Source organism: Rhipicephalus sanguineus, chromosome 7, assembly GCF_013339695.2.
Source record: "Rhipicephalus sanguineus isolate Rsan-2018 chromosome 7, BIME_Rsan_1.4, whole genome shotgun sequence".
Classification (NCBI taxonomy): Eukaryota; Metazoa; Arthropoda; class Arachnida; order Ixodida; family Ixodidae; genus Rhipicephalus; species Rhipicephalus sanguineus.
This window is the reverse complement of record NC_051182.1, coordinates 80,514,542-80,539,554: the sequence shown is the minus strand read 5'-3', so window position 1 is coordinate 80,539,554 and position 25,013 is coordinate 80,514,542. Positions and strand designations below refer to the sequence as shown.

Genomic DNA, 25,013 nt, shown 5'->3' with positions numbered 1-25,013 from the left:
CAACGGCGCCGAAAGACGGGCGGGGCGTTTCCTGTCTGCTTGACGAACCATCGATGACAGGCCTCGCACGCGGGTCGATGTTGTCGCATATGCCCTTTGTGTGACGTAGGCGGTCGGCTCTCGTTCCCAACTCTGGTGCGCTTTTACTAACGCGTAGAATATACAACTCGCAGGGCGATGTTATCGATTTGGACTTTATACGGAGCATGACGTCGGAGTGCCGGTGTGCTAGTCGCATCTGTGCTAGTCGCCACAACTGCGACTAGTACCGTTTACGCAACCACTCGCGACTGGCGGCCAAAAGGCGAGCGAAGGCGACCTATGTTCACACCTGCGTGCGACTAATATTCGTCGCCACAAAGAATTCACATCTGCTAGCATATAGCTCGTATGGCCCTTGCTCCGTAAAATAAACGGAGTCCCGTTCCTGCGCATGATATCGGTTCAGAGTGTGGCGACTGCAGTTTTATCTCTGAAAACTTGAACAACGAGCGACAGAGCCAAAGCAGTCACTATACTTGGTACGGGGAATTTGCATTTTACGTGTACTGACACATGCAGGCAAATATTCGGACTTCGTAAAAATGAAATAAGTTCCATTTAAGAATACACATTTCTACGGGTGTGCATAGAGCACAGTACCTGTCGCATCGATGATATTTGCTGCACAGTGAACGCGGAAATTCCCGCCTTGAGATCTGTGCAGCTTAGGCAGCTCTGCGTGATCGAAGGAAGCGCAGAGGCGCGAAGCAATCTTAGTATTACACGAATGTATGTTTCTACTTCTCTTCATTTATTCATCATACCGTACTTCGTAAATCTCTACCGACCTGTTCTCAAAAGCAGAAGCACTTCACACAACTTCGCCCAGATCTTCATTGCCCCACAAGTCAGTTACAATGTGTGCCACACCCTTCTCGATTATCCTCGCTCTCATTCGACGGATGTGCTCGGCAGTGAAAAGACTCTTCCAGTCGCCGATGACGCCCTTTCTGACCAACGTTATCCGCCGTACCTTGCCCTTCTCGTCGCATACAAGACGCTTGAGGGCGTCGTGCATATTGTCGTTGCTGGTAATCTTCGTGTCGGATGTTGCGTTCTCGTCGACCTCGAGCAGTTTCGTCATGAATGGTATGCTGCTCTTGTGTTCCAACTGTATGTAGAAAAGACAGAAACATATACAACGGACTGATTGTAGTATTTCCTGTACGTAGAAAGCGTGCACGAAATGTTTTAACAAACTTAACCCAGCGACTCAGCGCGTTCGACTGTTTACGAGGACTGCGACAAAAAAAGGTGAACCCGCACGAAACGCCATTTCACAACGTTCGCAGTTTAGTTCAAGAAGTAGGATTTCTCGCATGCGACACAAGCATCCCCTCTACTCCTGCGTTTAAATTTTGAGAAATCGGTGAACAGGCAACGTCGCTCGTGCGAGCGACATTCCCAGGTGAACTGTCGCTTAGCGCTTAAAGCCCCTATTTTCTCCCAAATTTCAAACTTGCTTCGTGTTAGCTCCTGTCAACGTTATTTTAATTTAATCACGACTGCTGACTCGTTTCATCATTTTTGTCATGAGATATATTGTTTACGATGCAGTTACCACTATGATACAATCCATTTATAGTGACTGTCTCGCGGAATCACTTCCAAAAAATTCGATAATTTGTGCCCTCTTCCGATTATTAGAAGTCGTTTAAGGTTAACACATCGTCGTGCTGAAATAGTCGTTTTTTAAATATCGAAATATTCATTTTTGAACTTCGCAGAGAAAAAAAGATGGTTGATCCCTCCGTCATAGGAATCGGGATAACTCGAAAGTAAAGCGTGCCCTTACAGAAGCAACTGAATGTTTACTGTACATTGATATAACAGACATTGTACAGTGTATATTGATGTCTGGCAGCTACAGCACCGTTTAACGTGGATGCACCCACTTTGATGATTGGAGGTACATCTCCATCCCGACGACTGACGTCCATGTTAAATGATTAAACAAACCCTTGCGGTAGCTGTAGTAGTTAACGGTGAAAGCGTAATCAGAAAACGAGGTGTGAGAGTAGGAAGAGCGTCGCATATTGGAAGCAGAACTTGGTCGCCATCCCGCGGCATGTTAAAGTCTGATTGAACACCACGGCCGGACTATAAGGAAACGCAAAGCGCGTCGTGCCGCCCCGGTAGCCCGGCCGCGATTTTTGTCAGGGCGAGCGCGTGAGCGGGGAACGCGGTGCTACAGCCAGGTGATGTAGGCGCGCGTCGTCGCAGAGCTATTTTAGGGGCGAAGCTCCTTATAGCGGCACCCGTTCGTCCCTCGTAGCGTAGTATGTAACCAGTCTTCCTGCAAGGTGGTGCCGGTGGGAGATTTTTCCTGTGCGTTGTTGAACAATAAAAAATTCGCAGCGTTAGCTAAAAGCCGACTTCTTCTGTCTCTCATTCCCATTAGCAGCCATTGCTTACCTCCAAGGTAGTGCCTGGTGAGATTTCTCCTGTGCGTGATTAAACAATAAAAATTTTGTTGAAAACGCCGTTGATTGATGAAATAAACCAAGGAAAGACGCCAGATGTTTTCTAAAAGCAAAACGAAAGAACGCCAGATGTTTCTAAAGCAAAACGAAAAGACGCCAGCTGCTTAACGAAAGACGCCAGATGTTTTCTAAGCAATGGTTTTCTAAACAATGAAAATTCACAGCGTACATGTAAAATTAAAGTGCGCTGCAAGTCGTCATAACTCATCGAACCTTTAGTATAAACGCGCCCGATCTCACGTCGGTGATGATGTACTGGGCAGAATTCACGGAAGATTCACGGTTTACCGATGAACCTCCGCAGCTTCGCCCACTCATCATCATTCACTCCGTGGATATGCTGTGATTTTTGTTGCTCACACATTTTGGTGCCGGCGAGCGTAAAGAAAGGCGGCCCCTTAAGGTGCGCAGGTCGCATGCGTATTTGACTGCGCCGTTTTACGACAATTGTTTCTCTATCAATCGCGGCCTTGTAGGCGATCAGCCGTTTCTGATAGGACAATCTGATCTTTTATCGAGGTTGTTTGTCATTTCACGTTGTCACACTTTCGTTGTTGCCTGGATATGAACGCACGACTGGCGTTGTTGCCTATAGCAACAGACGCGTTGCGCTTCTAAGGACGTGAATGGAGGTCCAATTCCCGACATGGAGTAAGAGAACACTCAAAAGAGAGCATCGCGCAATGCGATAGAAAGAAAGAGAAGTGGTACGCCGGGCACTCACAGGCAAAGCTTCACTTGCAACCATTTTCCCGATAGTGCAAAAGCTCCAGATTTGTTTTCTTTTTCTTTTGTCATGATATGCTCACAGGTAAGGAAACCATAATTGCTTCCCGCAGGCTCACTGCTGCCAGGGAGAGTATATAGAGTGGTTACGCGACACAAGCTGCTTAAATGCACCTTCCAGTCAATCGACTGAGCAGGGAATCAGTCAATCAATCAATTTAATCAATCAGTTTGTTTATGTCTAAAGACACTCGTTCGCGTAAAAAAAAGACGATCAAATAGCTCCGTAAGTTACTCTGGCCTTACGTACGAGTGCATAACCTACGATCCGAGTTCCTGATTCCTCGGCTCCCACTTCCTGGTGATTAACGTGTCACATTTAAAGACCTACGGGTGAAGTGAAGAGGGACTTCTTCGAAGTAGCAATTAGCTGCTCCTCGAAGTTCTACACAATTCTAAGGGTAAAATGAGAGACCCTAATACCCGAGAAACGTATGATGCTTGTAAACACTGGATAGGCATTCGGCTGCAATTGAACATTCGGCTTTAATGGCAGTACATCTCAGCGGGCGTCGACGATCGTAACGCGAAACCATTCGTTTTAGGACTAAAGCCTTTCATTATTTCATCTAACGCGAAAGTGGGCAGACTTCGGTGTCAACACAAGCGACGCAAAAGATCATCATCACGCGATGAAGTCTTCATATGACGTCATCAAGACGTCACTAGATCGCCAAAATTTGCGACCTCATCATGACGTAGCTTGGTCGAAAGGATGGGTCGATCCCGCAGGCCATTCAAAACCCGGTGCACTACGGGTAGGCTACCGAGCAACGTAACCACCACCGCGGCTAATCAAGAGAAGATGGGAAGAATGAAAAAAAAAAAAACATGCTTGATCCCTCCATCATAGGAATCGGTATAACACGACAGTAAAACGTGTCCTTACAGGAATAGCTGAATGCTTACTCTACACTGATATGATAGCTTCCACAATGTCTCTTGGTGTTTGGCAGCTATAGCACCGTTTCATGTGGATGCACCCACGTTGACGCTTGGTGGTGCATCTCCATCCCGACGATTAACGTCCGTGATCAATGATTAAACAAACCTTTGTGGTAGCTGTAGGTTAACGGTGAGGGCGTAATCTGACTAAGTGGTGTGTCAGTCAGAAGAGCGTCGCTGAATGGACGCAGAACATGGGCTAAGGTCGCCATTCCACGGCATGTTCAAGAGTTATAATTAATTAATATCTGGGGTTTAACGTCCCAAAACCACGATATGATTATGAGAGACGCTGTTCAAGAGTTATTAACACCACGGCTGCACTAGAGGGAAATGCAACGCATGCAACGCGCGTCGTGTCTCCCCTGTAGCCCGGCCGCGATTTGTTTTCGGGGAGAGCGTAAGGCGGGAACGCGGTGTTACAGCCAGGCGAGGGTGCGCGTCGCAGACCTATTTTTGGTATGGATGGATGCTACGAGCGAGGCCGACGCTTGGGATAAGGTCGCCACCTCGCGGTGCGTTAAGGCTATGACGAAATTGCACTTCTCCTATTGGAAATGTGGTAAATGGGACGGACGCGTAGCAACGACGCGTTGCAGGAGCTAATCGCGGAGGCCATGGTCCTGATGCATTACTTCACTTTACCCCTCACAGTGAACGACACCACCCCTCCGACCAAGAGCAGTGTGAGAAGAAAGTGTGAGATATAAAAGGCGCATTTGTAAAACCTCCAGCGTGTGTGACCGTGGCGCAGTGGATAGCGTGCCGAGCATTTCTTGTCGCGGACCGAGAGGTCGTGGGTTTGACTCCCGTCGAGGGAGCTTTTTAGGGGCGAAGCTCCTTAAGGCGGCACCCGTTCGTCCCTCGTAGTCGTAGTAGTCGTAGTGCGTAACCAGTCGTAACGCTAGTACCAGATCTTGACCTCCAAGGTGGTGCCGGTGGGAGATTTTGCCTGTGCGTTGTTGAACAATAAAAAATTCGCAGCGTGCGCGTTAACTAAAAGCCGAATTATTCTGTCTCTCATTCCCCATTAGCAGCCATTGGCATGTTCCAGTAGGAAACGTTAGTAGAAGTAGAAGTGTAAGTGTTAGCTAAAAGCAGACTTCTTCTGTCTCTCATTCCCCATTAGCAGCCATTGGCATGTTCCAGTAGGAAACGTTAGTAGAAGTAGAAGTGTAAGTGTTAGCTAAAAGCAGACTTCTTCTGTCTCTCATTCCCCATTAGCAGCCATTGGCATGTTCCAGTAGGAAACGTTAGTAGAAGTAGAAGTGTAAGTGTTAGCTAAAAGCCGACTTCTTCTGTCTCTCATTCCCCATTAGCAGCCATTGGCATGTTCCAGTAGGAAACGTTAGTAGAAGTAGAAGTGTAAGTGTTAGCTAAAAGCCGACTTCTTCTGTCTCTCATTCCCATTAGCAGCCATTGCTTACCTCCAAGGTAGTGCCTGGTGAGATTTCTCCTGTGCGTGATTAAACAATAAAAATTTTGTTGAAAACGCCGTTGATTGATGAAATAAACCAACGAAAGACGCCAGATGTTTTCTAAAAGCAAAACGAAAGAACGCCAGATGTTTCTAAAGCAAAACGAAAAGACGCCAGCTGCCTAACGAAAGACGCCAGATGTCTTCTAAATCAATGGTTTTTTAAACAATGAAAATTCACAGCGTACATGTAAAATTAAAGTGAGCTGCAAGTCGTCATAACTCTCATCGAACCTTTAGTATAAACGCGCCCGATCTCACGTCGGTGATGATGTACTGGGCAGAATTCACGGAAGATTCACGGTTTACCGATGAACCTCCGCAGTTTCGCCCACTCATCATCATTCACTCCGTGGATATGCTGTGATTTTTTGGTTCGGATTAGCGTGATGCTATGAGCGAGGCCGACGCTTTTACGACGCTTGCGCTAATATCGCCACCTCGCGGTGTGTTAAGGCCTGGACAAATTTGAACTTCTATTGAAAACGCGCTGAATGGTGCGAACGTGTAACCCGTTGGAGGTGCTAATCGTGGAGGCCACAGTAATGAAGAATTGCTTTACTTTACCGCTCCCAGAGGGCAGCACCACCCTGCCGACCGGGATAATGGTAGATATAAAAGGCGCGTTTGTAAAGCCTCTAGAGTTTGTGACCGTGGCGCAGTGGATAGCGTGCCCGGCATCTGTTGTTGAGGAGCGAGCGGTCGTGGGTTCGATGCCGGTTGATGGAACTCTTTCTATTTGCCATCTGATCGTGTAAATCTTTTCGACCTCATTTCCGTGACGGAAATACGTCACTGAAATCCTGGTGGACACCGGCATAAAACACTTTCGTGTTCAAAAATCACAGCATATCCACGGGGTGAATGATGATGAGTGGGGCGAAGTTCCGGAGGGAATCATCGGTAAACCGCGAAACTCTTCTGTGAAATCCGCCCAGTACATCATATAAAGAGTGTGAAGCACCGCGTATATATTAAACATATCAAACTTTTATTGTACTCTTAGTTTACGCGGTCCCTTCATTATCACCGCTTTGTGAGCGGTGAAATGCAAGGAAAGTGTCCGCTCCCGAGCGAAACAGAAAGCGCGCCAAGAGCGACCGCGTTCCCCGCTCGCCCTGTGAGAATTAGCGGCAAGGCTAGAGTGAAGGCACGACGCGCGTAGCGTTCCTTTTCGCGTTCCACGACGCGAGGTCGGTAGCATGCCCAATGAAAGCCAACAGAATGCGATCGTGCAAGTGCTGCGGCTTCGCATCGCCTCATGGTTCCATTTAGCGTCCCAAAACCAAACATCTTGTTCCAGCTGTGCTTTGCGTTGTTCGTAGAAATAATTTCTTTATCATGTACATTAAGACGAAAAGTTGAAAGCTCACTAGAGTACATCGCCCGCAAAGTATGTCTTTTAGTGTGATTTAACTCTCGTACGGCAGGGTCCCCGCGCCGTTGCCGATCGGCGCACGCCCGTTGCCGATCGGACGAGGTGGATACATACTAGCACAGAGGAGGGAACGACCCACAGCCGAAGGAGCTTCGCCCCTAAAAATGTGCACCTTTTCTAGTAGATGCTTAAGCACAAATCTTCTTATGGTTGCAGTATACAGTGTGGATCTGCACATGGCTTCGTTCTACATGTTTCGCTTTCATAAAGACCATTGAGACCTCTATTTTTACTGGCACCAAGTATGGAAGAAAACCAGTATCGTTTTGAAATAATTTCTGTACTCGCAGCTTCGCGAAATGAGAAGCATACTGTGTCCAAAATACGCTAAATGTTCAATATACGTTCAATGTGGTGCGCAAGGACATGCTTCGAGCACATACGTGATTGCAATAACCCAGAAAGTGTTTCATACGACTTGTACACGTAGAACAAGCTCACACGCAATAATGGCACAGCCACGATTCAACTATACCTGCTGGAAAACTCCAGATTCGTTGAGCAACATTTCTTCATACTGGCTACCGAGGAATTGGGCGACCTTCATCACGGTTGCCCGGAAATCCCTCTTGAGTTGCTCGTAGGTTATGAAGAGCACGTTGTCATCGTCGCGGTGATCATACCACGAAGCCAAATGGTCCAAGTAGTCGCCCCAGTCCGTCTCGCCATTCACAAAGAGTTCGAAGAAATCGTCGAAGCTGCCGTCCTCAAACTTGTATGCCTCGAGAGAGCGGGTAAAGTGGTAGAACGAGACGCACACATCCAGTGGGTTCCTTGCAAGGTAAACATACCTGCATAGATTCGCACAGGGTTCAAATAGACCAAGGGTTATTCGGGCTATGTAACACTGAACGCTTGGCATACGTTTTGTTATACTTCTGCAATTCTGCAGTAGTTGCATACGGCGTCACCTATATCAGAGTGTGTTTGCGGAACGGTAAATGAAGCAAACAAGATTAAGTCATCTGTAATGTATAAGGGCACCACGAAAGGGACGAGCGGCTGAAAATTGATGTAACGAGCGCTTACAAGTCGCAAGTGAATGTTTGTTGTAATAAGGTGTAATAAACACCGTTATCTTTTCGTCCACTTTACTTTATTCACATTTACATCATAATTACTACAAATATACCATCCCTTATACTCTCCTAGGCTTTATTCTCCGTCAGTTTTAATTAATGTTGTACCTATCAAAGTATAAAAGAGCCCTTAAAATTCCCCTTCTTTCGTTCATCTACAGCGAGGGCCTCGTTCTGGCAGGCTTCGCGCCTTCAGGTAGTATGCGAGCGATTATTGGTCAGCTGCCAGCTCGTACAAAAATCCCGCGCTTCGTGACGCCAGCCGGCAGAAAAACAGTGTCCGCGCCGTCATGGCTACGAGCGGCGCGGACTAACACTCCTACCTTTAAATGCACATATACAGTAAAATATCACTTCAACGGACGTGAGTTAAATGAACTATTCAGTTCACATCAGATGAAATAACTTTACTGAGTGCCCTGAGAATGGGTGGGATGGGCCTGGATCCCACCTATAGGCTTCGGCCAAGTGTTGCTGGCCCTTGGTGGCTTCCTCGGCTCGCTGGACGGCCCAGAGTTGGTGCTTCAGTTCCGAGCTGAGCAACGCAGACTCCCAGTACGCGTGGAGGCTGTCGCTGTTTAAGGCTGCATCACGTCTATCGTTTACTATACCTGGACATCCCCATAGTATATGCTCTAAGGTAGCTGTAGAGTCGTAATGTCTGCACTTGTCTGTCGTGTCTAAGTCTGGGTGTACTCGACTCGGGTAGGATTGGGTTTGTAAGTGCCGCCCTTCGACAGACTTTTTCCTGCTTGTACGCCTTTGTGGGCCTCTGCAATCTATGGTGTACTGTAATTTCATGAAATGTGCTCATTCTAGCTTCCTGCTCCCACTCGTCGGTATTCCCTGAGGCGGGACTAACCGATGCTCGGCCTGTAAGCCCTCGAGCCATGCTGTGCGCCGCCTCATTACTACCGTCTCATAGTGTGTGAACGGGTGTCTGTATGAGGTGGACACTTTTTTCTTGCATATTACCGAGCTTCAGCATTCGTACTGCCTAAGGGGAGATTCGGCCGTTTGCGAAGTTTCGTATCGTCGTCTGCGAATCACTGATGATGACGTCCGCTTGTGTTTGTAGCTTGTTTGTTCTACGGTGAATGCGACAGCTATTTCCTCTGTGTCCATGCCGTTACCAAATTTCTATGTATATCGAATGCTCTGCTTTCCCGTCCGCCCTGATGGTGGGCGGGATGCATATTCTTGAGTATAGGAAGCACGGTTGTCACGCCTCTAATATGTCTGGGCATATCTACTTTGACGCCATGTCGCGTCTGATAAGTAATACCTAGCCGATCCAATATTTGCCTGCCTGTTTTAGTTTTCGACAAGCGTTCGTATTGTGCCATGCGCTGTGCCTCGATTAGCTCATTTTAAAAATACAGGGCGTGCAAACACGGACACAAGAAAGAAGTCAGGACACCACAAACGCCGACTAACCACTGAAGAGACGCACAACGGCTGAAAAGAAAGAAGGCACGAAAACTTATCTGCGCATGCCCATGCAACAGGCGAACCTATCAATCCGGCACGCGTGGCGGTCTACGTAGAAGATAACTGTTAAGGCATTTGATTTCATCTTTATGCAAGTTAATCGACGGTTGGCTCACGCATGCGCTACCACTATTCTCGATATGCCATGCTTCAATCATCAGGCGCGTTTCTTCATTTCTATGACGGTACAACACTGCGCATTCATCGAATTTTGGCGTGCACTTACAACCTCGACAATGTAAAGATAGATTAGAAGGTGAGCCTCCTGTTAGCGATCTCTTATGTTCTAACAACATTTGGTTAATGCATCGGCCCGTTTGTCCTACGTAGAAGCGGCCGCAGCTGAAAGGGACCTTATAGACCACACTCGTACGGCAATCAGTGAATTTGTTGGTGTGTTTTACAGAACAAATATCGCTCCGCTTCTTGTCTTTTACTCGCTCATTCTTCCTCTGCACAGCGGCACAAATCTTACCTAGCTTATTGGCAGCCGTGAAAACAACATTAACGCCGCATCTACTTCCTACTTTCTTTAGCCTGTGAGATACGCAATGAATGTACGGTATACCTACGACACGTTTCTTCCTATCGCTTTCTACAGCCATGCTCGGACTTAACACAATAGACTTCTTTAAACGTTCAGCGACCGTGGCCACTGCATCACGAGGATACCCTACATCTAAAATACGCGTAACCTGTGCGTTAAAGCTATCACTCATTTTGTGCTCACACGACTTGGTGCGGGCTGATTTAAGGCAAGACATGGCGATGCCGTTTTTTACAACCTTCGAGTGCTTCGACGAAAAAATTAACAGCGGTTTTGAAGACCTAGGAGAATACTACCAGCACACGTGGTTCTTCTGGAACGTTAAGAAAATGTCTAGAAATTGTATTCCATTAATCCTAGGCACCTCTTTAGTAAAGATCAGCCCACCTCCATTTAATTCAAATTTTTTTCGCTCACGGAAGTTACCACCTTTTCAAAGTCCTCACCACTACAAAAGATCAAGTAATCGTCCACATAACGAAAAACCTTAATAACCGAATTACCTAAGGCGCCTTCCAAAAGTTTGTCAATCTTGCTAAGGTATAAATCACTAAGAACCGAAGCAACCTTAGAACCAATACATATTCCTGATTTCTGCACGTAAACGCCTTCCTTCCAACCTACAAGCGTCGACTTTAAATACATGGAAAGGATTTCTAGAAATGCCCCGGTAGAAACACCACATTTATCGGTGAAAACCGTCTGGTGCGCTTGTTCGTTAATACATTCATTAACACAATTTAACTAGTCCTCATCCGGCAAAGAATAATAGAGGTCTTCAATATTCATACTAAAAGCTTTACAACAGCCGGGGTTCTCCTCTGAGAGGAACTGAACTAGCGCCTGAGAATTACGCATACGAAAAGGGTCTGAAAACTCAAAGAGGTTAAGCAGTTCTGCAAATAACTAGATACAGCGACTTGCCAGGTGCCTTGCTCTGAAACGATTGCTCTAAATGGGATCTTGTTGTTATGTGTGTTGGCTGAAAAAAAAAGCAATTCTAAAGTGATTTAGCCTTCTTGACATTACAAGCTATTCTCTCAATATTATGTCTTAACAAAAGGTCGACAGCACGTTGCGTAACTACCGATGGCTTAAGTTTTACCGTCCTAAAATTCTTTTCTATGGCTGTTAATGCTTTTTCTGAGAACAAACTGTCCGGCATAATTACAAAATACCCTTCCTTATCTGAAATTACCGGCCTGAGTTTCTTCTCGAAACAGTAATTAACCAAAGGCCGGATATGATCAGAACACTTGAGCTGCATATTAGAACCCTTGATGCTTGATCAATTATTATCGATTAGCTCATCCATATTATCGATTAGCTCATCCAGTGTATCGTAAAGACCTAGCTGCAGCAGACTATCGTTGCTAATGGTGACGGAGAGTGCAATTGCTTGCTTGTATATTTTCCTGATTAAACAGTCTAAATTGCATCTTTCTGACGAGTGCCATCGTAGTTACGATGCTACGTAAACTGTTCTGCTTATTACAAATGCTTGGACTTGTCTAAGCAGATTGCCTTCTTTCATCCCGCTATATTTTTTGGCTATGCGTTTAAGTAGCCTCATGATTCAAGACATTAAACCGCCTAATTTGCGCATGGTCTCTCGATTGTGGCCGTTACTTTCTATAATGAGTCCTAACAGTCTGATCTTGTGTACCTTGGGTATGGGTTTACCATCCGCCGTAGTGAGGTGAATTTCCAGATTCTTTTCCTATCAGTTGCGTGGTTTTCGGCCACGTCGTGATGGTTTATAAATGAGGAGTTGAGATTTTTCTGGCGAACACGCCATCCCGGTTCCTGATAAGCATTGTTCGACTGTTTCTATCGCACGACGTAATGTATTTTCAACTTGTCCATCCTTGCCATCGCTCATCCATAGCGTAATATCGTCAGCATAGATGGTACGAGGGAGGCCGTTGATATCCTGTAGCTCTGCTGGTAAGCCGATAAGAGCGAGATTAAAGAGCGTCGGAGAGATTACTGACCCTTGGGGCGTACTTGCGCTTCCGAGCTGCAGTTCCTCGGGCTCAATGTCTCATATCTTCATACGTGTTTTTCGGTTAGTTAGGAAGTCTAGAATATAGGTGTATACTTGCTGGCCTAGTCCTAGCTCTGTTATTCTGTCTAATATTGCTTCGTGCGCAACACTGTCAAAAGCTTTCTTTTGTACCAACTTTTTTTAAATCCCCCACCGAAGTGCTATTGGACCCAATTCTCACGCATTTCAGTTGAACTAAATTAGTGCAGAGCTCATTCCAGTTCTACGAACATATGTTGTGACACCATGCAATGTCACTCACGTCATATTGATCAGAAACATCTCAAAGATTGGGTGCTGAGAGCGCTTTGCGTTTTGAGGACTAGCGAGCGTCCTACCTCAGGAAGAACAAGAGGACGAGGTAGGGTAAGTAACCCGTGTAGAGGAAGCACCGAGAATCTCAGCTAAAGAAGCATTGATGTACTTAGAAAAACTAACGTCCTTCGCTGCCCAGCAGAGTGTGGTTGCCGGAGAAGATATATGAGAGCTAAGGCACAGTGGCTCAATTCATGGCCACTGCAGTGCGAAGTGCACAACTGCAGCAAAAGCTCACTACATTCTTTAAAGCATACTCACTTAGCAGAAATTCGCATTCAAACTTCCAGAATTGCAAATAAAAGGGTTCAAATTTCATTTCATCCAACTGGTGCTTCCTTTAGCTTCTGATAAGAAGTTCCAACACAACCATTACAGTTCAGCGGCCTTACTATTTTAACGAACTTTTTCATAGGGTGCCTTGAAATTCGTTCGAGTGAAGTTTCACTCTATACCACATAAGCTGACCGCCACCGCAGCTGAAATGGCACAGCTTAGTATGCATTATTCGAAGGCTGTAGGTTCGGTCCCTGATGGCGGCAAGTTATCTTTTCGTCCTTTTTACTTCATTCACATTTACATCATAATTACTAGAAATACCATCCCCTATTCTGAATCAAAACTGAAATTCGGCCTAGTTGGGACAAATTCATCCTTCACTTACTCGCGCAGAATACACAGGGACAATAAGAGACAGGGACAGGTCGCGCCTGTCCCGGTAAGTCTGTTCTTGTCCCTGTGAGTTTTGCGCGAGTAAGTGAAGGATCCCCTATTCTTTCCTTGGCTCTATGGTCTGTTAATTCTCATTAATGTTGTGTCTAACAAAGAAAATAGAGCCCTTGAAATTTCCTTTCTTAAATTCATAATAAGCACGGAATTCAGGTGGTAGATCCCAGATAAGCAAGAGTGTTGGAAAATCGGACATCCCACTGCCTCTCAAATGGGTCTCGTCCTCATAAAGGCCAGTTGATTACGGGTGGCCTGAGTCTACATGTCCTCGTTATGTTGGGGAGAGATGGTCGCTCGCAACACCACGGACCTGTCTCCGGGTCCTTCGTTGGGTGCGGTTTGTTGAGGAATAATAAATTGGTGTACGTGTTAGTTTGTAACACGCATGAGAGTTTGTACCACTCAGACACTCATGCGGTACTCAAATTTGTTGTCGCCGCAAGACTGGCACTTCTAGTTATTTAAAGAAAAATCCCGCACGAAGCGTGAAGAGAGTGGCGTTTCCGCAACTGTGCAAGCAACTTCATCATTCTGCACGAAATTGTCCCTAAAGTCAACAATGTAAGCTTTATTCTCAGTAATTGATTTCGAAAGATTCTTGTTGTACTTATTCACATTTCCACTAAAAGCCTCTGACATTTAGTTACTTATATAGAAACATGGCAGTTGTTTTCTCACACGCGCGGCTACGCTTGGCTACTTTTACTGCCATTGGCTCACGTTGGCTAGTTTTTGGCTACTTTTTCTAATATCTTGGATTTTTTTTTGTGTTTTCGACCTGGCAACCCTGGCTCTGAACGCACGGGCGTGGCTAGCAGAACCAACCCGAGTACGCTAGCTTGCGCAGAAATGCCTTTTGGGGCATCAAAAAACCATTATAAACAAAATTCTAGGAAAATTTTTTGCCGCAGATGGTTATATTTCTCGTCTGTGTATAGCAGGACATGATTCAGGAGGAAGAGCATGAAGGCCCCTAATCCCACTTTGCCGCCCGGACAGCCCAACGAACAGACGTTCAGTAGCCTTTCTTTTTTTATTTACAGCGAAGCTGTTTATGACTAGGAGGTCCTAGTCATATCCTAGTCATATATTATCCTAGTCATATATATGACTGCATATGACTAGGATAATCAAGCAGTGCCAGCATACCCTTCTTCGACGGGTCTCCGCGCTAGCAATAGTTCCTCTTCAGGTTTCATCAACATAAGTAGCTAGACATGAGACCCGTTGCAGGAAAAATGTCAACCCTTAAAATCATTTAAGTGTTCTCAATATCATTTAAGCTATTGTCGCCAATCGTAGATTGATGCACGTATCTCTTAAATATGGTGATAGAGAAATGAAAAGTGTCAAGAGAAAGCAGTTCCATAGATCCGTAGCTCGTGTAAACACCGGCGCCGCACGTTTCAGCTCCGTTGGCTAACCATTTGGCCGGAGTGCTTTGGCGGTAATTTTTTAGATGCGAAGCATCTTGTGGCGGTGTTCAAACCGGTGGAGGTGGTGTGCGGCGTGAACACCCTTAGTGCGCATGCGCGAACCCTCTCCCCACACCTCCTCTCCCACATTCCCTCTCCCCTCCCCCTCTCAACTTCCCCTTTCCCACTTTCCCGCTCTCCCCTTTCCTCACCCCTTCTCTTTCCCCTACCCGTCTCCCACTTTTCCCTCTCCATTCTCCCCTCCCCTCCCTCTTTCTACTTCCCCTCTGAAACGCGGGCTCGACATGCCGAAACACTGCTTCGCATCGCCTTATGGTCCCCTTTAGCGGAGATGGTGTGATTTTTATGTTACAAATAGGTGCTTACGCGTAAATAAGGCGCCCTTTACTCATTGACTCATGGTTTTGCAGAGAACACATTGTTATGATATCGTAGTCCAAATACGATCACGTTATTATATGGAATATGCGACGCATAGATACAGTTTCTTTATAGCGTACAAGTTTAAGTAACCGGCGACATTACAATGGAAACTTAAAAGTTGTAATTAGCGGTACAAATAACCTGTCATATCAACGGGTGGTTGCTAAAGCGTTCACAATATTTATGATGCTATACCTAATGACACATTCTCTTGGAGGCGTTTCACAACCTATATTTTAACCTTTTTTCCCGGTTGGCAATCTATGAATTCCGTGCGAATGGCACAGAAGCGTTTAAGTGCGGAGCACTTTAGGCGGCCAGACTGTCGTAAGTTGTCGTATGCTGTGATCGCTTGCCGTAATGCAGGCGAAACCACGGATGGCATAGACATCTGTAGTATATTCTGAGCGCGAGCTCGCGCCAAGGAGAAGTCTCCTTCCTCTTATTCTTTGAGCACCCTGTTGATGATATTAAGTGCGGAGCACTTTAGGGGCCGGGGCTGCCGTATGCTGTCGTCGCTTGGCGTAAACAAGCAAAACAACGTATAAAAATAGAAAATAGAGGAAGCAAGCGAGAAAGAGAAAGAGAGAAGAAAGGAAAAAATATGGCAAGAAAATAGAAATAAATAGAAATAAAGAGAGAAAAAAATAAGAGAAAAAGGAAGAGAGGAGGAAGGAAAGAGAAACCGAAGAGAAACATAGAAGGCTGCGCAGCTCCACACTTCCTTCAGGCTTGGCACCACTAGTATGAAGCTGCCTTGATTTTTTTTTTTTGCCTGCACTGAACACCGAAGTGCAGCCGTGCCTTGGCCCATTGGTTGTTGATTGGCTACTTCATTAAATCTAATCGCGTGGTACTCACCTCGCGTTGGAATTTATGGGCTGCCTAGAGTAAGCAAAGTGGGTCTTCATAAACCGCGGGCTGGTCATCTGCTCAAGCCATGCCGTTCCAACCAGCTCTGGGTAAGGTGTGCGCATATGGTAGTCCAGGGTCCCTGAGGCGCTCTCTCCCCTGCGTCCCGCGTTAAGAAAAGTTGTCAGATTAAACTAACGCTTTCGTTAGCGCAAAATATTCATTATAGCCACTTGGTATGCTCAAACATTCTGCCTTAAAATGTGCGAACCAATTCGTGCTCGCGGTAAAGTTACCAACGCAAAATAATGACTATTTATGAACTTGGTGCTACTGTGAAGTGAGCACGTATATTGATACAAGCTTTGCATGGGCCACTGTGGAATATTTTCCGGCCGTTTAGTTTCAATAACCGATAAGAAATGGCAAAATACCGTTCGGTTCAAAGTAAAAATCAAACTTTCGCTTCCCCGCGTTTCCGTACACGCCATGCATAAGTGAGGCACATGTCATGATAGCAATGATTGAACGTTGAAAAAAACATAAACATTCCGAAACACGTAAAGCTAAAAAATACCGATAAGTATTCACTAACTCCGCTTGTTTGGAACGTAGGGTACCTAATAACTATTAAGAACGGTTATTCAAAGCCATTCGGTTTGTGGCTCCGTCGATGTCTACTGGGTAGCGGCAGCGCAAGCCAGACGATGTCGCCCGGCAAATATGTAGGCAAGTGAGGCGGACGCGCGAAATATAGTGCATCGAATGAGATGCGCAAAACAGGTCGGCTCGCTGTAGTGGCTAATATTGAAAAGTTTGATTGCGCGAGGTTCATTCGCATTCCAGGAGTGTAGTACGTCGTTGCAAAAGTGCACCCGGTGATTTGGCCCCGCAAGATTGGCGGTCTGAAAGGCTGCACCTCCACCAACTGTAGTTCCAAGTGCTGTAATTGCACTAAGTAAAAATAGTTCTGACGCACTTGCATTCAAAGCGTGCATGCTCGACTTAATGAATCGCTACGCCAATGTGTTTTTATACGATCTAGAAATCGACGTAATATTCTGAAGCTTCACAGTAAATCTTTTCACACCCATACGGGTGTTTAGATTGCTGAAACAGCCTTCGTACAACCTTACTTCTGGCAATTTTTAATCCGCTTAAATAGGACACAAACGCCCTTTGCACACCCTTATTTCAAATTAGGGCGCATGAAGGGCATATATTCGAATATAACATCCGAATAGCTGGTAGAGTGTAGGGGTGTTTCTTGAACTGTTACACCTATACATTTTTGTGAGGAAGTTTCGGTATGTTACCCTGGCGAATGTTTTAAGCTGTTAAGGCTCAGTTACAATTTACAAATGCGAGCAGCGACGTTCCGGATTTCGTTTCTCGATTTTGTTGTGTGCACAAACCCGCTGCTACATTTTACGATATAGCATGCATGCACGAAATAAGCAATGTTGCATCGGGTATTTTCCCAGAGTGCGTGGTGAATGATAGCTATAGTCTCCCCTGGAAGAACTAGCTATGAGATTTGCTTTATAGTGCTTTAGAAGAAAGGAACGAAAGAATAGGGGGGGGGGGACCACATTATTTATATTTTTGAAAGGAACACGCCACGGTGCTCCAGTGGTTATGGTGCTCGACTGCTGACCCGCAGGTCGCGGGATCGAATCGCGGCCGCATTTTCGATGGAGGTGAAAATGCTTGAGGTCCATGTACATAGATTTATGTGCCCGTTAAACAACCCCAGGTGGTAGAAAATCATATGGTGGTTTTGGCACGTTAAATTCCAACAATTATTATTATTATATATATTTTAAAGGGTGCTGGGCTGTATGTTTCCTCAAACACCCCATATCCACTTTTGCCATAAAGGTGCAGTTTTCATATTACACACTTGAAAATCGATGCATAAATTGCGTAAGTCCGTTGAGTATGCCCACGAAAAGGGTGTAATCCTGGTTGTTACGCCCTTTTCTTGGGATGTGTGGGCGTGAGTTATAGACACCAAAAAAACGCCTATCCGGGTGTAATATGGTTTACAGTGTTCTTTCGTCAGATCTGACGAAAATATGCGGTGTAACTATATTTTTCAGGGCCTTCTATGTTACTCTGCTCTCTTCTCAATAGAGTTCACCCTATTTTAAAGCGCTTATGACTGTGATAAACCAAACATTAGGCGCACATAGGGACGGTGAAATAAGGGAGCAACTTGGTGAACTAGCCTTGTAAAATGGCTTTCCTGGTTGTATTAGTGCATTGCTCCGGTGCTAGAGCCTCTCGGGCTAAATTTGGCCATGATACCAAAATGTCCATCTCAAATAACACGAGAGAATTTAGAGCCATTCCAATGCTCCAAAGATAGAAGCCAGCGGAGCGAGCGGCTGCGCGTTCTGCGGCCGCGGCATCGCGTTCTTTTCGCGCCCATTCGTGCTTCTGTGCGTGCTGGCGTTCCATCAATTCCCGCTCTTCTACAAGAAATATTCAATCCCTTTTTTATGCGGTCATCAATATTTAGGTCAGACCGGGCATTGCTTGAATATTCGGTTGAGAGAACACCATAGTTTATTGAAAGGGCTTACGCATTAGCATTTGTCTATGTACTGTCGCGACTGTGAATGGCACCCGCTTTTACATAAAACAAACGTGCTCTTCAGGCACCCTCAAAGGCTATCAAGAGATATTGTGGAGGCGTTTTTTTATAAACAAGTCAGAGTCTGAATGTATCAGCCAGCCCTTTATTGTCTCAATGAATAACGAAGTTTCCGTGTTGAATAGTGGATAAGGATCTAGGGCGAACCCGTGCCTGGTTTACTGGTTACGTATTACTTTTGCAATCTATACGTCTGGTACGACAAGTCTTAGGTGCACAGAGCATTTTTGAGTCGATGGGCTATAAAGGGCCAAGGCCGCGTTGGTCACGAAGTGTTCTGTTCGTGTCACTATATACTCGTATGCTATCGTTTTCTTCACACAAAAAAAATCACTTAAAAGTCAGCGCTGTACCGTGTCCCCTTCTCGTCTTCGTCTGTGTTAATCGCGCTGTTAGCCACGATGACGTGCGTCCTTTCCACGCGTCCTTCCACTCGTCCTTCCACGCGTCCTTTCCATAGCGTATCCGATAGGCACCTGCTGATAAGAGTGATAGCGCGACCTCTACGTCACAAGACAAAGGCGCAGAACGATTGGCGGTAAGGGCCGACACCGAGTATCGCAACGCTTGTCAAAGAAGCATCGACGGTGGCGAGGACGCTAGGGGGTGAGGGGCGCCGAAAGATGTTGTACTACGCGTCGTTGAGTCCGCTGACGCGATCCGCCAGGGCCAAGCCGTGCACAAATTCACTGCAGAAAAGCGAACATCCCAAATAAAATCCTCTCTGCGTGAACAACGTCACCCTCCACATTCGAATATATAACACTGATTTCGACGTCCACATGCGAACTGTGCGTCATCAAAGAACATTCAGTGAAATATATCAGCCAACATTGCTTCTTTTTCGTCTGTTGTTGAGTATCAGACGTATCAGAGGTTTCTCGACAGAGCAGGCAAAGGTTTATCTGTGGCATCAACTGCGGAAAATTGCAATTAACCTCTTTAGGTGCGAATTCTGACGCACACTCTAAGAATGTGTCAAATTCACATACCACATTTCCAAGGCACTCAATATTACATTCCAAGAAAGAAAATGAAGTAATTTGTTGTTTTGTGTTAGTTTTAAGTAATTAATTGTAGTTAACATGTAATTAAATACTTTTTTTTTATTTCGCGGTTCCATTTTAACATGAAAAGAATGAAATCATAGGCTCCATATGTATGTGCAATCAGTATTTGGCTACAAGTTGACGCAACTAGCATAAACAAGTTGCGTACACAAACGTAGCCATCGCAGCTGAGGGGGCTATCTTAGTGTTCCGGCTCAGATATAGTGATTTCATTCATAGTTCATTTGAGTGCCTTAAGGAAGGAAGGAAGGAATGAAGGAAGGAAACAGAAAGGGAGAAGGCAGAGGTGTTAACCAGAAACGCTTCCGATTGGCTACCCTAACTGGGTGAATATATAGGGAAGGGGAATAGGAAGATAAAGAGAAAGGAGGAAAGAACAGGAAAAGAAAGATAGAGGCAGTGAATTAACAGCAGCGTGCGGGCCGGCATCACAAGTCAGATGCGTTCCCCACAAGCCCGTCGTCCTAAAAAAAAGCTCAAGAGTGCATCAATGCCTCGAGTGCCATCGAGAGATGGAGGACTGTGTTGGAGCACCTGCACGGAAAGTGGCCGATCATCCACTCGTTGCAGTGTGTTCGAAAGTACTTGTCTTTCCGATGCAAGCTGTGGACAGTGGTACAGCAAGTGGTTGGTGTTTTCTTCGATGTCGCAAATATCGTGTGCCGCGCTCTCAATAATTCCGACTAACTTTAATTCGGAGTTGCCTTCACGCAGGCTTATGCAACGTTCAGAGCCCGAAACAATTTTGAAAAGTCTTGACTCCAGACCACTAGTTTTTACAAAAACATAAGTGTACTAAAATATACGCATCGACCAGTCTTTTCACCAATACCGCATGCTATGACGATCCCTGATTAAATTATGAAAAGAACACTTACATAACCCTCCTGCGGCAAGCATCCTGGGGGTGAACCTTGCACAAACGGTCAGTTGCAACATTTAAGGCACGTGGCTAGCATGGCATAGATCGCCTGCTGCTGCTTTGTCACAGTTAAGTTAGAGAATGCTCAGAGTAAGACTACTAATAAAATTCTGCTGAGATTTAGTAACGGAATGCGAAAGGGCAACATAGTCGTACAATATAATAGAGTAAATCAGTGTCCCCGATATCTGTCGGAAACGCTTTAAGTGTATTTTCTGGAGCTTGCTCATGCAAATACAATGTAATGATTGTTCGGGTTTCACGTCCAAAACCGCGACATCATTATGAGGGACGACGTAGCGAAGGGCTCCGGAAATGTCGGCCACCTGGTGTTCTTGAACATGCACCTAAATCTGAGTACACGGGCCTCCCTCGCCTCCATCTAAATGCGGCCGCCGCCGCCGGAATTCTGTTCCGCGACCTACAGGTTAGCATTCGAGCACCACAACCACTAGACCATTGTTGCTGAAACAAAATCGAAGACATATACTGACAATAACACTTCCTATAACTTTTACGCCTGGCGTTTCCATATCTTTCCCTCAAGGGCTGAGTGCCTTTAATCGACTTCAAACTACGTTCTTCTGTTATTGAGCCCGCCTTAGTGATCCCGCCTGAAAGCTTTCAGGCGGGATCAATACAATCCGCTAAGAAGAGGGAAAAAAAAGATGGTTTTCGTCTTGCAGTCGTCTTAACCAAATGCAAAGAGACCGCATGAATTTTTTTACAGCTGCGTACCTGGCAGCAGCAGCAGCGAGTGCCGGTCAATTTCACTGACGTCGTGGTCACATACAGTGCACCAAGTGACTTTCGCAGATAATTTTGGGGCCGCCTTTAGATATCAATAAAGTTTTTCGTACTATACCATCAGTACCGATACACTGAAGACAAGCAGTTTGGGTGTGACCTTTACAAACAGTTGTCGGTACCTGCCATCAAAGGAACTGAAACCAGGAGCGCCATATTTCAAGCAGACACCGTACCAAATACGGGTAACTATTATTTAAAACGACAACTGGCAAGAACTGGTGGTTACAGTATCACTACTTGGGCACAAATGAAACGCGCATTCATTAAATTAGAACACCTACTTCCTTTTTGTAGCTTTTATAGGTAGGGCTTTGTAATTAGGAAAAGTATCTGCTCAGTGGGGTAAATACAGCAGCGTGTAATAACCACGCATATAAGTAACACGTGCAATGTTGACGAAAGTATTGGTGCAACAGAACACATCAAACACGCTGCGTGCGCGCAGCGCGACAGGCATACCTGTGCAGAATGAGTTGTATTATCTGCTCGAGCCAGTTGTTTCCAACTTTGACATACGACACCATTACGATGTCGCCGTCCCTTGGCATATAGGAGAGTGCTTGCCGTACGTTCTCCGCAGTGTAGCCTGTCGAATACTTGAGCCCATCGATGACGTGATACGCAGGCACCTGCTTGGGCTTCATTGTGCTTTAGCCAAGCCTGCGAGATGAATTTCTTGCGTTAATTTCGCCCGATGTAATTGCTTCTATGCATCAGTACCTCTGGACAATTGTTATGGAAGCCGCGAAAATGTGCAGGGAAAATTTTGGTGCACTCATTCCAGCATCAAAAATCACAATCTCAGTTATAACTGTCAGTATTATCGTTCATTTGTTTTTTTTTTAGTTCCTTGTCAATATATTCTGTCGAACAAGTGACTACATGAGGTATATTCTTGGCCGTGGGGCTACCTCCATCACACTGGATCGTCGCTTGGTCAAAGGTGCGTCGACCCTGGAGGCTCTGCAAAACCACGTGAAATTCAAAAAGCTTCAAATGAATCTGATCCACGAGGCACTTCAAAACCACGTTGGGTGCAGACACCTTTCGGAGAGGGGCATCAGTACAACGACTGAGAAGAAAAAGAAGAGAAAGATGACTTTCGCGTTCGACTCGTCTTAAGGCGAAAGTATAAGAGAACGTGTGACATCTTTATTTATGCCACGGAGCCAGCGCCACTTAGTTTTCCGATAGGATTGTCATTCGCTTTAGGTTCGGATAAAGGCACGAAATGCACCTTGGTTATTACGGTATATTTCAGAGAGCGGTGTTGGACTGCCGGTAGCATAAATAGCGATATCAGGGCATGCATGGAGGCGATTGGTTCTATGGAAGACCATGCTGTTAAAGTCATCCTAATCGGCCTTATAGGAATTATCTGAGTAATAATAATAATTTATAATCTGGGGTTTAACGTCCCAAAACCACGATATGATTATGAGAGATGCCGCAATGGAGGGCTGCGGAAATTTCGACCACCTGGGGTTCTTTAACGTGCACTCAAATAATTATCTGAGTAGTTCTCTTACTTTTGAAGATGCCAGTATTTGTAAATATTACTTTCGTGCAGTGTGGTGCATTTTAGGAAGCTGATAAAAAGTTGTGGAAGATTTGAGACTACCTTCGAGGTGAATTCCTCCTTCTTGAGGACAAAGAACGTATTCCCGTCTTCAAATCCACCACTGTCTCGCCGCGTCTGAGAGAAGGGCACTTCGTAGATAGAAATTGTCGACGTCAGTTCGCCTTCGTTTCGTGCTTTTATTCTGTAGATAAGGTCTTATCATGTACGTTGCCTCAGAAGGCTGCAGTTCGGAAGGAAAAAAAAAAGCTGAGCCGCGATATTATACGGCAGTCCAGTATCTCTGCCGGTTATAAACCATATTACCTGGGTATATGCCAGCCGCGCACTTTTCCTTTCTAGAGAAGCCACTTCTTCCTATTCTCTCTTTTAAGAATAAAAGAAAAAAAATGCAGGGCTCTTCTACTACTGGGAAGATGGAGGCCAGCGAGGCTGCGACTATGTGTGGTGTATATTGGTGTAGCAAATTTACACAGGCTGCCCCAGCTAACTTTTGCCAGAGTTTAAAAATATGCCGACACGCTCATTTAGGACGCGACTAAAGCAATGTTGCGTACTCTTGCATAGAGTAAGACACTATTTTTGTGTCCCTCTTGATTAGGCAGGAGTAATTAACCTGCTTTTCAAGCAACGGATCGGGTGGAAAATTATCGATTAGAATGTTGTATACCGGTTTGTCAAACGTCCGCTTAGTCAGTTTCTAACTTTCTATCCAAGTAATATTAGTGTTTCACTGCTTACTATAGGTTCCCGCGAAATACAAAGGTACACCGCGTGATGCGCCCTCTTTGGCGCCGTGGTTGCAGTGCTCCCTAACGTTCGGCCTACAAACAATGCGCTTCGATCGCGGCGGTTCATCACAGCAATAAGCAGACGCAGTGGTTCCCGCTGGTGCTGCCACAAGCAACGAGTTCGTTATCGCACAGCCACCAGCATCGTCGCGGTTCCGTCACCTTATAAGCGGCAGCACACCCGGCCAAATGCTACGCTCGTTTGCAGATTGTTATTGTTAGTCGGTCATATGTTGCACCAAACAAAAAAACGGAAGTATCAAAAGTGATGTTTTTACAAAAATAAAAATTTCGTACCAGTAGGCTTGAGAAACTGAAGGTGGAGACAGAGAAAATAGCACACGTCGAACAAGCCTTGTCCCTTAAAATGTTTGCCCCTTCGAAAGCGATATCCTACGAGTAATAATATCAAACGTATAACCGCACGCAAAGATTAAAAAATTCATAATCACTTTCCACATACAGATCACCTCGCTCGTATTATGGTTTCAATCCGCCGTGGTGATGTAGCGGTTACCCAGCTGGGCTGCTGACCCGAAGTTCGCGGATTCGACCGCTGCCGCGGCGGTCGCATCTCGATGTAGGCGAAATGCTAGAGGCCCATGTACTGCGCGATGTCAGTGCACGTTAATTAAGGAACACCAGACAGTCAAAATTTCCGGAGCCCTCCACTACGGCGTCCCTCATAATCATATCGTGATTTCGGGACGTCAAGCTTCAGACGTTATTAGAATTATAGTTTCAATCCTAGCCATAGGTTGAGTCGACTCACTCAGATTCAGTCAAACTCAGATCGGGCCTTGAGCCTGAGTCTGAGTGAGTCCGGGTGAGTTATATTTTGGTGAGTTTGAGTCTGAGTGAGTCCGGTTGAGGAGAATTTTAGCCAGTCGGAGTCCGAGTGAGTCCATTTGAGGAAAGTATTGTAGAGCCTGAGTCCGAGTGAGCCCTAAGCGCAAAATATATTTCTTGACTGAGTCCGAGTGAGCTCCACCTTTTGTTGCCGACTTATGGTCCTATCTACTCATCTTCAGCATTACTATCATCCTTATATCGGCTTACGTTTATACTCAAGTCCATTCACAGGTATCTCAG

General features: G+C 45.6%; 1 protein-coding gene across 1 annotated transcript; it reads right to left on the bottom strand.

Moving 5' to 3' along the window:
- Positions 1 to 853: 853 nt before the first annotated feature.
- Positions 854 to 22,195, bottom strand: LOC119400742 (sulfotransferase ssu-1-like). The gene is made up of 4 exons (XM_037667717.2): positions 22,011 to 22,195; positions 16,100 to 16,249; positions 7,647 to 7,962; positions 854 to 1,153 (listed from the first exon to the last, which is right to left on the bottom strand). Exons 1-4 carry the CDS (start codon positions 22,193 to 22,195, stop codon positions 854 to 856), a joined length of 951 nt encoding a protein of 316 aa, XP_037523645.1.
- Between the last annotated feature and the right edge of the window lie 2,818 nt (positions 22,196 to 25,013).

Bases quoted from the DNA above. Each gene is read 5' to 3' on its own strand.
- LOC119400742 (XM_037667717.2), bottom strand. From the start codon at position 22,195: ATGAAGCCCAAGCAGGTGCCTGCGTATCACGTCATCGATGGGCTCAAG. The intron at 7,963-16,099 runs GTGAGTACCACG...GAATCTATGCAG, and splicing joins CCCATAAATTCCAACGCGAG to GTATGTTTACCTTGCAAGGA. The intron at 1,154-7,646 runs GTATAGTTGAAT...TTCTACATACAG, and splicing joins AATCTGGAGTTTTCCAGCAG to TTGGAACACAAGAGCAGCAT.